Raw genomic sequence first — 13,966 nt, forward strand, 5'->3', positions numbered from 1 at the left:
CTATGTATAGGAAAGTATAGTATCATAGACCTTGCTCTCTAAATTGACATTTTATCACAAACCCCTTGTAGTTACTTCTAGTTTGTATATTCATTTCATCTATTTATCATATACAGTATAGTATAGCTATATATACACACTCTATACTACTATGACTATAGTTCCTGTAATTTTGATTATAAAACTGAGGACCTATTTAGAGTCTAGGTAGTGATATACAGTTTTGTGTAAAGGTAACTAGCAAACTTCAAAAAAGGTTCTTCCTTTCTGAATTTAGCCGCTGGATTCTCTGGCGTAACCTGCGCCGATGATCATGAATTTTCCATAAACCATGCCCAAGAACAACTGCAGAGTATATCCCGTGCGTGATGATAGGTGCAAGGATGTTATTTGTCTGAGGCAAACCAAAAAGAAAAAGTTATCAATTTGTCAGACATAATCTAACAGTGAGTAACAGCCATGTCAAACACAAGTGAATGGAAGAGCTTACTTGGATCCACTCAAATCCAAGGTAAAGTGCCAAAATTCCTTCCAAAAGGGGTGAGTATATCCTTTTCATTTGCCTACGCTCATACCAGGCTGCATAATGCACGCATATGAGCAATGCAAATAAATTCAATTAGACATTGCTACGGATTAATATTAATTTTATTAAGAGCATAACCAGAGAAACCTAAACCAAATCGTGTCTAAAACTGAAAAGGTAAGAGAATTGAACAAGAATTGACAACTACCACACACCACAGATACTTTATGTAATCAGCTGAATGCATTGCCATAGTCAAAAAGAGGGAAGAAAACCAACCTGCAAAGAGCTTCTTCAAATCCTCACGGCCAGAGCGAGATTGTAAAACAGGTGCTACTACATATGTAGGATCTGAAATAAAATGAAGAAACTTCCAAGATTATAATAAGATGATAAAATATATCCGTGAAGCTCTCTTGAACAAGGACAGTGAGAAATTACCTTTAGGTGATGCGGCTATATAATATAAAGAACCTGTAAGGGCAGCTGTGATGACTGCAGCAAATGCCTGGGCAAAAGGTACTAATGGGGGTAGCACACCAGTCTACATATTGAGTTACAGGGTAAAGTGAGATAGTATGTCAAGTCAATATAGAACATTAAATCTATCACAAAATAGACAAGAAGGAAAGGTTGTTTACCAGAGCTGCCACTCCCCGAACATCAGTTACCAAGTCACTGCTTCTAAGAAATATATCAGCAAGAGCACCCTACAGCATCAACATATAACTGTTTAAACTTCACAGCACAGGCCTGAAGTGCATAGGTTTAAACAACATTTTGGATGTTTATCTAAGGGTTGATCTAAGGCCTCTTCCAAGCTAAGATATGTCCTTATAATGTACTTAACACGGGCAACTATCACTGGCTACTATTCTCTTTTATGAAGTTGAAATTTTTGTTTACGAAGTAGTGGTTATTCAATCTTAAAGGCTAAAACTTTCACAAGTTTTTTGCAGAAGACATAGCTATATTTTCTACTCTCCAATATCCATCACTAAGTGGCAGCATTCCCTAAATGGAATATTACTACTGGATTTATTTGATAAAGAAATCCAAAATGGTTGAAGACAAATACTAACCTGGACAGCAGCTCTATAGAAGAGTTCCTCACCTACTGAGCTTGCTGCAACAATGAGTATAAACTGCAAAATTGATGAAATATTAGTCAAAACTTCCAACAGTTTAATCACAATATCACATGTTATCTCAATTTAGCAAGTCTTCTAATTCTAAAAGGTGCTAAATCATCTACCTGCCATGGTGACATTCCATAGAAGAAGCTTCGTAGTTCCTCATCCTCCACATCCCTTATCGCACGAGCATGGGGTGATAGCTTCACAACCTCGTCCTACAGCCAGTTTACATAAGCCATTAGGAAATTGAATAAAGAAAAGGTGAACATGACAAAAATACAAACATCTAAGCCAACGATTATATATAGAGAGTAACATATAGCCTCAGCCTCATTCATAGGAAAAGTCATAAGACATACATCTAATATAAATAGAAGAGCCATAATGGGAGGAGTAGCATATCCAAGTCCTTGAATAATGGCATCAAATGATGGTTGGAAACCTCCAGAGCTGTCTATTCCGGAAAGAGAGCATATGAACCTCCCAGCAAGAGCCATGGCACCATATATGCCTAATGTCAGCAGAATCACACGCAATTATCAGTACATCAAACACATTTTTCTGTCACATAATTTGATAAAGAGAACAGTCTTTCAAATTTAGAAGGAAATCCATAAGGCATACTGTGCAAATCTTAAGCAACAAACACTACACCACATTGCTAAATCGCTATGTCATAAAGTCCACTTTACAGTCTAACAAAATACTTCATACCACTGTACTTATCATTTTACTTTAAGTACTTACCCATGTTGGGTACTCAGCAGTGTGACATGGATATGTACAATTGAAATATGATTATTGACCAAAAACATGAAATATTAAGCTTAATAGCGAGATTGACACCTAGAAACATTGTCACACATACTCATCTCCAACCCAAGTAGTCGAGTCAAAGTAACATACTCATTATATAGGAAACAAAAATCAGAACAGTGTACAAGGATTACTAATAAGATAAAAATAAGATTCGAATAAAGAGGATATCACTGTGTGGAAAATTCGCAGAAGTGATGGTTAACCCAATCATTTACTTACTTAATAATCATATTTATTTTCTTCGTTAGAAATTCATGTGATTTGCATTAACCCAAAAGCAACTACAAAAAGAAATTCAACCTCCCAAGAGTCCCAACAATTTAAAGGAACAACAAAGTGACAATAAAAGGATGATAGGACAAAACAACTTTCTATATTTTCCCTAATCCAACCTTCTACAATTTAACAAACAATTGAACAATTTAGGTAATGGAATTCATTCTCAAAACCTACTACACCTAATTACCTCATTCCCCTCTCTTTTTGGCAGCAACCAACAATCATAAAATTTCTATCAGAACCTCGTTTACATCATTACCCTTCTGTTCCATTGTTCGCATCGTAGTACCAAGGACCTCCTATCAAATTTCGTTTACATCATTACCCTTTATTGCTCTCCTAATCCAATTAATGAATGAAACAGTACAATTTATAAAAATTTCTAATTATCAACATATATGCCTTGTAACATCAAATAAGAATAAATTACTTAAAATTAAAACAACCCCACATAGCTTGTGTTCAAAAAAAAAAAAAAAAAAAAAAAAAAAAAAGACAACCCCACATTAAAAAGGAAAAACCCCAGATAAAAAAAGTTACCAATTGTTTCGGTTGAAAACAATGGGACCTTGCCGAAGGTCCACTGAAATGGAGAAGACTGGATTCGATCCAAGCTGTGTTGGGCCGAAGGTTTCCTGCACAGTGAACACACGTAAACTAGCCTCGGGGGTGTTTCCGAGGAAGGCCCCTCCGATGCTAAAGTCAGTACAATGTGTAAAAAGGAAGACACTATGCAAGAGAGTTTGTAGCTTGAGGCTTTTGTGGAGTATTTCTCAATGCAAGAATGAGCATATGAATTGGAATAATCCGTGTATGAGATAATGTATGTGATAATGTGTCTGATCTCCCCATGAATGTGTTAATATGAGGGCTTTTATACCTCATCATACTTGGAGAGGTTGGGCTTTAGCCCAATTGGCTTACTTTGTGGGCTGACTTTTGACTTTTGAGCAATTGGAGAGTTGAACCTTGACCTTGGGCTTTTAATTGGATCATTTAGTGCTCAGGCCCAATTTTGACTAAATTGGACCCAAACAACTTGCCCCCCAGACCCGATTTGGAAGAATGACGGGTCGGGTTTGATTTAACTCAGAAAAGGAGGGAAGTAAATGATTTAATTGATCCAAAAATTTGAATTTAAACCGTAATTAATGAGATAACAACGGTTAATGATTTGCGGAAGTTGGACGGATAATGGGCGGTTTAATCACAAGACATGTGTTTAATGGTTACTTAGTGGGTACTTAAGAGAAATTAAAGCACAGACTCTTCGTATCCCGTACCTGGAGATATAAACAGAGGCGCGTCATTCTCCTCACTTATTCACCAACACAAACCCAGAATTCTTCGAGAGAGAAACCAAGAACCCGCATCAAAACTTCGCAAATTCCCCCGAGCATTGAGCTTAGAAACTGAGACTTGCCACTACGAACTCGTAAATCGGCAACTTTCGCTTCAGATTAAGGTAAATTCCTTTGATTTCAGTTTATTTTTCTTCGAATTCGAACTCCTTCCCCTTTTCTTTCGACTTTTCTCTTCGAAATAATCCATGGCAAGAGGAGTTAGAGGTAGAGCCCGTGCTCCAAGAAGAGCAAGGCCGATTCCCGATCCTAGGAATAGGATTGGGACCTGGAATGGTCAAAGGCCGGAGTCTGACCCTGCTGAAGGGATTAGGGCGACTCCCCTTTCCTCGGCTCCTCCTCAAAGAACGGATGAGCCGAGTGCTTCTGGACGGGACGATGAAATTCCCGCTGTCCTTTGGGATATCCTCCCTGGGTTTTCAGAGTGGGAGAATGCCGAAGTCGCTTCGGCCATGATAAAGAACCGCCCCTACTCATGGTGGGTAGAGAACGCCGATCAATATCGATTTGCTGAGCAAATTGAGTTGCACTACGGCATTTTTGAAGCTGATGGATATTGGTGCCGAATGCCCTCAGCATCCGATAGAATCCATCGTCCACCCCCGGGGTATGTGGGGGTGTACACGAGACAGCTTCAGTATGGGCTGAGGTTCCCTTTGGACGTTTTCGTCCGAGACTTGCTGATCCATTACAACATTTCCCTATGTCAGCTAACCCCCACCAGCATCCGAAGGGTGATGACATACTTATGGGTCTGCAAGTTCTTCAAATACGTGCCGAACCTGCACTGCTTCAGAAAGCTCCATCGGCTAGTGCCAAATATTCAGAGTGGGCACGGAAGCCATGGTTCTGGGTGGTATCGGATTGAGTCCCGGCCCCAATACTTGACCATGTGGCCAAATGACTCTTCAGACAAGGACTGGAGAGGTCAATGGATTTGGGTTAGGGCACCCACAGATCCGGGCCACCCTTGCGTCTTCAGCGCTCCCCGGTACTTAGCTGAGCCTGATCCCGAAATGGGAAGTCTAGGTCCCCCCGCAGATAACGGGGCGGATCCGAACCTGGATCAGCAACATATCTTCGGCAAGCTGCCGAACCCGGGGGGAAGTGGTCGAATGCAGCATATCCCGGAGACTTGGCTCCCCGATACGCATTACGTTTTCCAAGAGAACATGCTAGCAGCTGTTGGCCTCAGCCGAAAGTTTAAGGATGGTAAGCTTCTTCGGCTGGGGCCGAGGCTTTTAACTACCTCTTTTTCTTCTCTCGCTTTGCTTTTTTATGTTGTGCCAACATATCTGAGCTAAACTTTTTCCCTTTCCTTTTTTCAGAGCGGGACGAGACCAACGTTGGTATTAACTACGCTCGTCTTGGTGTTAACCGAGAGCGAGTTGTAACTGAACGGGCCCCGTCTATCACTGAGCCGAGGCATAGGGAAGTTCATCTGGACTCTTCCCACTTCCAAATTGAGGCTGTTGCTCTGTATCAGAGGCAGAAGCCTTGGTGGAAGAAGAGAGACCCTTGGTTTCAGCTGCTGAACGAAGAGGCTGAAGCTGCCCGCACAGCCGAAGAGGTTGCACGGGTACTTGAGGCTTGTGAAGGAGGAGAAGGGTCCTCCAGAGCTGCTGAAGCCGAAGCTGCAGCTAGAGCAGCTGAAGAAGACGAGGCTTTGCTGAAAACCTCGGTGAGTTTTCAGACAACTTTTTTTTTTTTTTTTTTCTTTTTTTTTTTTTTTTACTCACACTCTTCTTCCCCCCTGTCTGTTACAGTCTGAAGAGAGTAACAGACACAGAGAAGGCAAAGCTCCTGTTCGTCCCGAAGATCAAATACAAGAGTCTTCAGACTCAGATATGGACGAGCAGCCCCTTCTGAAAAGGCGCCGAAGGATGGCCATCATCGGCCCTCATGATTTTCAGCAGAGGCCGATGACCATAGGCGTCGCAATAAGGGAACCTGAGGAAGGCAATGGATCGCCGAGGGTTCCCCAGCCAACACCCCAATCTCCTCAAAAGACCCCTCCGCCACCTCCTGAGATGGAGGTGGATCAGAGAACTCCCGAACCTAAGGGAGGGGTCCAAGAAGAAATCAAGAAGAGTGCTGCTGAGCACGAAAATAAAGATGCCGTGATGTCAAGTGCTGAAGGCTTCACGGCAGATATCGCAAGAGAGGTTGAGGCTTTCGTCCTCACCCCTGAAGAAGAGGAGGTCATAGTACTTGACTCCTCTGAGAAGGACGATGCTGAGACAACCAAGGCTAATCAAGCTCCATCGTCGTCCTTCCCTTCTTTCCAGACTCTGCATTCTGGAGAAATGGGTTTCTCGGCCCCCCGAATTCCAATCCCAGATCACATCTGGGACCTCATATGGGGTCAAAACCGAGAAGGAGCAGCAGCCTACTTCGGCAATTTTGCTGGCATGTCCGAAGTAGACAGGGCAAGGATCTGGTCGCTGAAGGCCACTGCTGGGATGGGCGAATCCAGTAGATCAGTTCCTGACCCAGCCAGGTCTAACCAACTGCTGATGATGCAGGTAGTTTTCCTTCATTTCCTCCGAAATTCAGCTCTATTTTTTTCTTATTACTTATTTTTTTTGTCTTCCTGTTTTCAGTTCGTGCACAATCAGACTCTCACTGTAGAGCTGATTGATACCCTACAAGATAGGGTAGACGCTGCTGTGCACGAAAGGAAGGTGGCTGAAGAGGAAGTTAAGCTTGCTAAGCTGAAGCAAGCAGCAGCTGAAGAGAAGCAGCAGGAGGTTGAGGAGTACGGTAAAAAAGCTGCCGAAGCTCTGAAAACCTTCTGCGATGCTATGGAGATGGAGGTTTTTCCCCCACTGATGGAAGGGGAAAAATTCCTCCAGGAGCATATGGGAGTGGACGTCTCCAAATTCAAGGCTGCTATTGAGAGCCGAATTCAAGAAGGAACTGCTGCACAAGCTGAAGTGCAGCGGCGTCTAGAGGCTCTTGAAGCCAGCCGAATGGCTGCTGAAGAATTGCTCCTGGCCAAAGACGTCCAACTCTCAGAGGCTGCTGCTGCTGCCGAAGCTCAAAGAGCTAAATTCCAAAAGGCTGAGGATCAATTACTGATCCAGAAAGTTGAAGTGGCCCAGGCCCAGACAAAGGCTTTCCAAATTCAGCAAGAGCTGAATGAGCTGAGAGGTTCCTCCTCCCAAGTCGCTGATGAGCTGAAGAAATCCAAGGAAGACTTGGAGGAGACCCAGAAGAAGCTGGCTGACGCTGAGGCTTTACTCAATGTCCATGTTTATACCCAAGAGGAATATGAGATGGGTTTCAGAAACGGATTCCGAGTATGCCGAAGAGTCTGCCTTCATGCTGAGCCGAAACTGGACTGGTCTAAATGTGCTGAGTGGGTCCAGAATCCCGAAGACCCTCACATGAAGTATGCAACTCCAGCTGAAGCTGAAATTCTTAAGGCTGAGGAAGCCGAAGAGGAAGCTGAAAGACTGGAGTTGGAAGCTGAGCAGAGGGAAAGGGAGGCTCGGCAAAGTGCAAAGCCCGCATCTTCTGCTGCTGGGGCTGAGGCCACCATGGGACTCAACGCTGATCAGTCTGATCCGCCGGCTGAAGCATAGGAACTCGGGCAGTCGTCTTCAGAATCTTGCGGTTCATCATGTGCTTAACTTTAGACTTGCCGCTTTCTGAGTTTTTTGCCTTGTTTTTTGCTTCAGCTTGCCTTGTCGTACAGCAGTTTTATTTTTTTGCTTATGTACGTATTTCGGCAGCTGTTATTTTCCGCTTGTGGGCGGCTGCCGATACTGAATTATTGAACTTGTAGCTCAATTTTTTTCTTCAGTTGCTTTATTTTTGAATGCTTTACTGTTTCTTTTCTTCAACTCTGCCGAACATAGCTGCACTGCGTGCTTCTTGCCCCCACAGAAATTGAAGTATGACTTTAGTTGAATAAGCAATTTCTGAACTTCTTCAAAATGGATATCCGAAACACAGGGCCAACTGAAGGCAATGCTTCTGGGATACAAGTCTTACTGAAGATTGACTGTCTGAAAGTTGGATATCCGAAACACAGGGCCAACTGAAGGCAATGCTTGGGATATTAGCTTTCTGGGACTAACCTCTTTAGAACAAGTCTTACTGAAATTTGACTTCAGCTGAAGGACCAGCGTTCTTAAAGAAGACGCATATCCGAAACACAGGGCCAACTTAAGGCAATGTTTCGGATAATGGCTCTCTGGGATACAAGGCTCAGTTAAGGCAATATCCCAGAATTGTCCATGGACTCATGTCTTTGGAGAACAGGTCTTACTGATGTTTGATTTCAGCTGAAAGACCAGTGTTCTTTAAAAAGACTGAGTTTTGTAAGCCATCTGAAACCCAGTTACCCGAAGGCGAAGGTTTCAGACGAGGCTGATTTAAAAAGGCTGTTATCCTTGATTTTCTGTCTATCTTTGAAAAATGGATACCCGAAACACAGGGCCAACTTAAGGCAATGTTTCGGATAATGGCTCTCTGGGATACAAGGCTCAGTTAAGGCAATATCCCAGAATTGTCCATAGACTCATGTCTTTGGAGAACAAGTCTTACTGAAGTTTGACTTCAGCTGAAAGACCAGTGTTCTTTAAAAAGACTGAGTTTTGTAAGCCATCTGAAACCCAGTTACCCGAAGGCGAAGGTTTCAGACGAGGCTGATTTAAAAATTTTCAACTGTTGCTGTTATCCTTGATTTTCTGTCTATCTTTGAAAAATGGATACCCGAAACACAGGGCCAACTTAAGGCAATGTTTCGGATAATGGCTCTCTGGGATACAAGGCTCAGTTAAGGCAATATCCCAGAATTGTCCATGGACTCATGTCTTTGGAGAACAAGTCTTACTGAAGTTTGACTTCAGCTGAAAGACCAGTGTTCTTTAAAAAGACAGGTTTTGTCAGCAATCTGAAACCCAGTTACCCGAAGGCGAAGGCTTCAGACGAGGCTGAATAAAAAACCCTCAAAGAGTAGATAGAACAAAGAAAATTTTGAAAGGATAAAAAGTTGTAAATTTTATATAAATGGCGGCTCCAAGGCCTGTCATTAGTTCAAAATGTACTTACAAAGATTGTTCTGCCCCGAAGGGTTTACACATGGTATTTTTTCAGTACATCAGCATTCCAGTGATTCTTCAACTCAGTTCCATCCAACTGCCGAAGTCGGTATGTCCCTGGCTGAAGCTCATCATAAATTTCATAAGGTCCCTCCCATGTAGCTGAGAGCTTCCCATGGATTCGGCCTTTCTGAACTACAGCAGCATTCCGAAGGACAAGATCCCCAATTTTGAGAGGCCTTGCATGGACCCTTCGGTTATGGGAGATGAGGTCTGAACTTATCCCGGGCATATCAGCTGCCGAGAAAGCAAACACATCTCTGTTATCCCGCAGGAGCTGAATAAGTTCACAACGGGTGTTAGGATCAAGGTCCATCCCGATTGTTACACATTTCTCAGCATCTCCTTCGGCCAACTCTGCTGTTTCAGTCTGTTGGTCCATGTCCATTGCCGATGGACTGGACTCTTCAGAATCTGGTCTGCTGCCAATGTCAGCAGGTGTCCCAGTCTTTGTGTTCTTCGGCTGGCTCTCTGAGTCTTTCGGCTCAGATGAAGAGTCAACCTTTTCCCTTTCGGGACCTTTTTCTCTGGGCACTGATCCTTGGGCCGAAGCACTTAGGCCTTTCGGCTTTTTTTGTGCTTGGCTCTCTTTCTTTTTCTTTCTCCTCCTCATCCTTGTCGTTATCTGGGCGACTACTGGATGGCTTGAGGTAGTTGCACCTTCGGGCGTCCTTCTGGTTGCCCTGTATCCTTTCGGGGAAGCCGGCGTCTGAGACATAAATCATCAGCTGATGATAAGTTGAGACGACCCCTTGGATCTCGTGAATTATGGGTCTCCCCAAAATCACGTTGTACACTGAAGGAGCGTCGATGACCAAGAACTCAATCATGACGTTCCGGGCTGCCTCATCGCAACCGATGGTGACAGGAAGTGTCACCTTCCCATCTGGATAAGTTGAAGCCCCATTGAACCCGGATACCGGATAGGGTACCGGCGTAAGGTGCTTGGGCTTCAGCTTAATTTGGTTGTAGGCCTTTCGGAACAGAATGTTTGCTCCGCTGCCACCGTCAACAAGGACCTTACTGACGTCGTGGTTGGCCACCGTGGCGATGATCACCAACGGATCCTCGTGAGGGAACGTAATCCCCCGGCAGTCGGCGGCTGTGAACGTCATGTTCGGCACCGGCGACTGGGGAGATTGAATGTCAGCGTTGTTCACCTGGTGAGTCAAAGCTCTAAGGTGACGCTTGTGCTCCCTCCGAGAGTATATTCCTCCCGAGATAACATTGATCGGAGGGAATTTCCCCTCCGGTTTTTTACTGTTTTTCCGGGGGAAATCAAGGTCCTGCCGAGGGTCCTTTGCTAGCCTCTCGGATTCTTTTTTCTCGCGGTGATCCGCGATGTATTTTTTCAAGTATCCCTTCCGGACCATGTCCTCTATCTGGTCCTTCAGCTGGATACACTCTTCAGTGTTGTGGCCCGAAGACTCGTGGAACTCACACCACTGATTTTTATTTTTTCGCTGATACCACTCTGGGAGTGGTCTCGGCTTTCGGTAACTCTGCTCCTCCTTCGTCACACTGTAAATTTTGGCGCGTGGAAGAGAGAGCGGAGTGTAGGACTCATATCTGCCTGTGTATGAGGCAAACCTGTCCTTCTTTAGGTCGCTGGCCGAAGATGGCTCCGAGGCCTTTGATTTTCCCTTTGCCTTATGGCCTTGGCCTTCAGACAAGGGTATTTGCCTCTGTTTCCCTCCCCCGGATTGAGGTTGGGTTTTTGCCTTATTCCATTCTTCGGCTCGGATGAACTTATCCGAAGCACTAAGAGCTTCCTCCAAGGTCTGCGGGGTATGCATGACCATGAAGTCTAGGAATTTTCCTGGCTGAAGGCCATTCTGCATTGCAAAAACAGCTAGCCCCTGGTCCAGCTGAGAGACGCTTGATGACTCGTTACTGAAACGGGTCAGGTAGTCTCGGAGGCTTTCGGTTTCCCCCTGTTGCAGACCCATGAGCTCTGCGGTAGTCTTCTCTCGGCGGTTTGCCGTGGAAAACTTGCTCCTGAACTTGGAGGACAGATCATCCCAACCTGTTATGGAGCCTTGCCTTACTCCCTTGGAGATCCACGCTTGCGCGACCCCCTTGAGAGTGGTTGGGAAATATTTGCACCAAGTCGCCTCGGATCTGGGGCAAAGATGCATATGAGTCTCATACGAGGCCACGTGGTCCTTCGGATCCGTGGTCCCGTCATATGTGATATGCGACGGTATTTTAACCGTGGGTACGCGCTCTTCCAGTATCCATTGCTCGAATGGTGAACTAGCGGGAAGCATAATGGCCTTGCCCTTGTTCCTGGCCGAAGGGACCGCGCTCCGCCCTCTTAGAGAGGTAGGAGTGGTTTTCGTCCCTGGCTGGGAAGTCTGGGCCTCGGCTGCAGGGAACGAGAGGCGACTACGCACGCTCGGTTCCTGGCCGCCGAGTCGGTCAAGGACGCTTCTGCGAGCAGTCTCGGGTTCCCGGCGAGTAGATTCTGGCCGAGAAGCTGAGCTGCTGCTCTTATGCGCTGCTGGTCTTGAGGATGAGGATCCTTTAAATAATTGAGAGTTCTTCTTCCTCTGTTTTTCATTTTTCCAAGAATCCTCCTCCCACTCTTCCAGTTCCCGGAAGGAAGGAAGCTTCCCACCGTCATGGTCTAACTTCCTCCGCTGATGCCGGGTATGCGGAGGAGTTCGATCACGAGGCGGTGGCATATTCTGTGCCCTCATTGCCTCCATGAGTACTGCCAGCGCTCTTGCCACCTCTTCCGAACTGGGCCCCGTCAAAGGGGTCCCCGGCCGAGTGTGGGCATGAGGCCGTGCAGCCGATGGTTGGCTTCGGGACACTGAATATGTCCTATGATCAGACTGACCCCTGCTAGACCGAGAGTGGTCCGGCCTATATTGAGAGTCATGCATTATAGGAGATAGGGAATCCTCCTTGTGTGATCCTCCCCCCGAGCCGGCACCCTTGGGAGAGTTCCGGTCCGGCGTGGGCGATGGTGTAGGGGTTTTAGGCTTTTCGCCCGCTCCTTGACGGAGGCTTTTGCTCTTGCGGTTCTTAGCCATGGCTGCTAAGATAATTGCAAGATGATCTTGGTTAGGAATTTGGCTTAAAGATTTTTGAAAGTCTTCCCCACAGACGGCGCCAAATTGTTTCGGTTGAAAACAATGGGACCTTGCCGAAGGTCCACTGAAATGGAGAAGACTGGATTCGATCCAAGCTGTGTTGGGCCGAAGGTTTCCTGCACAGTGAACACACGTAAACTAGCCTCGGGGGTGTTTCCGAGGAAGGCCCCTCCGATGCTAAAGTCAGTACAATGTGTAAAAAGGAAGACACTATGCAAGAGAGTTTGTAGCTTGAGGCTTTTGTGGAGTATTTCTCAATGCAAGAATGAGCATATGAATTGGAATAATCCGTGTATGAGATAATGTATGTGATAATGTGTCTGATCTCCCCATGAATGTGTTAATATGAGGGCTTTTATACCTCATCATACTTGGAGAGGTTGGGCTTTAGCCCAATTGGCTTACTTTGTGGGCTGACTTTTGACTTTTGAGCAATTGGAGAGTTGAACCTTGACCTTGGGCTTTTAATTGGATCATTTAGTGCTCAGGCCCAATTTTGACTAAATTGGACCCAAACACCAATTCCATAGCTAAGTCTCACAACAGCTCCAATCTTATCCCAAACAGGAAAATCAGCAGAAGTAGCACTAGCAGCATCTCCAAAGCTCTGATTAAATGTGGTAACTTCCATAGTTGATCTAGTGTACCCTACTCCACTACCGTCTGATCTTTCAATCCCATCAACCCCATCTCTCCTCCTACTACTAGGGTCAATTGAACCCCTCACAACACCAGGACCATACTTGAATCTCCTCCTGCAAAGGGTTGACTTAGGGAGGAAAAAGTCAAAGGAGAGAGACCCATATCCATGATTATAGGCCTTAAACGACGTCGTTGGAGGGTGTGGAGCTCGGTATATCAATGGCAGTGACTCCATTAAAAGGGACAAACAGAGGAAACCTTATCAGAAAAGGGTGAAGTTGTGGGTAATTGGCATAGCTTATTAGCTTATTTATTGATAAATTGAATAAAAATGGCGTGAATTTGCAAATGGGTATTCTATTTTTCAGGATTTGGAAGTAGCGGCTGAGAGAGGAGAGAGAAAGAGAGTGGAGTTTGTGAATCCGTGGTTAGTTTATGGTAATGGAGGTTTAAATGTTAATGGTGTACAAATGGGAATTTTGAGAGGATGATATCTGTGGTAGCCTGTTAATGTTTGCCAAGTGGAGATAATGATTACCTTACTAATTGGAGTATAATACCCGTCAACTTTAAACTCTTAAATACAAATATGGTTGTGTTATAAAGTGATTAGTACTTAGGGCCTTAGGGGACGTTGATTCCGACGGTTTGATTATGAGTCGGGTTGAACACTTTCAGGTTGAAATAAAGGTTTTTGATTGGCATGTTTTGTTTTTTTTGGTGTTTAGAGAATCATAAGGGTGAATGATGAGAATCGATTTTAATATCTCCTAAAATCGAAAAAGAAGTTTTAACCACTTGAGCTATCTCTCACACTCTCACTCTCTTAGGAACTCTTCTGTTTACCTTATTTTCATTTATTTCAAATCTAATAAGTTCAGATTCAAGAAAAATAAGTTATGATAAGGGTTACTCAAGTTCAAATTATAACTAAGATAAGTAAAAATCAGTTGAATAAAACGCATCCTTTATTCGATTATTTTAAATAAAC

At 44.6% G+C, this 13,966-nt stretch overlaps 1 protein-coding gene across 2 annotated transcripts; it reads right to left on the reverse strand.

Annotated features, from left to right (window-relative positions):
* Nucleotides 1–5: 5 nt before the first annotated feature.
* Nucleotides 6–13,520, reverse strand: LOC110732533. Of its 2 annotated transcripts, none has more exons than XM_021912484.1 (9): nucleotides 12,853–13,520; nucleotides 2,022–2,173; nucleotides 1,782–1,877; nucleotides 1,609–1,671; nucleotides 1,168–1,236; nucleotides 968–1,070; nucleotides 806–877; nucleotides 491–579; nucleotides 6–394 (listed from the first exon to the last, which is right to left on the reverse strand). In XM_021912484.1, exons 1-9 carry the CDS (start codon nucleotides 13,208–13,210, stop codon nucleotides 248–250), a joined length of 1,149 nt encoding a protein of 382 aa, XP_021768176.1. In that variant the 5' UTR covers nucleotides 13,211–13,520; the 3' UTR covers nucleotides 6–247. The 2 variants fall into 2 exon arrangements, with proteins under 2 accessions (XP_021768176.1, XP_021768177.1); XM_021912485.1 differs by lacking the exon at nucleotides 12,853–13,520 and adding an exon at nucleotides 2,948–3,243.
* Nucleotides 13,521–13,966: the final 446 nt, after the last annotated feature.

This window comes from Chenopodium quinoa, unplaced genomic scaffold (genome assembly GCF_001683475.1).
Source record: "Chenopodium quinoa cultivar QQ74 unplaced genomic scaffold, ASM168347v1, whole genome shotgun sequence".
Classification (NCBI taxonomy): domain Eukaryota; kingdom Viridiplantae; phylum Streptophyta; class Magnoliopsida; order Caryophyllales; family Amaranthaceae; genus Chenopodium; species Chenopodium quinoa.

Bases quoted from the DNA above. Each gene is read 5' to 3' on its own strand.
- LOC110732533 (XM_021912484.1), bottom strand. From the start codon at position 13,210: ATGGAGTCACTGCCATTGATATACCGAGCTCCACACCCTCCAACGACG. The intron at 2,174-12,852 runs GTGTTTGGGTCC...TGCTGACATTAG, and splicing joins GAGACTTAGCTATGGAATTG to GCATATATGGTGCCATGGCT. The intron at 395-490 runs GTAAGCTCTTCC...GGTTTGCCTCAG, and splicing joins TTGGATTTGAGTGGATCCAA to ACAAATAACATCCTTGCACC.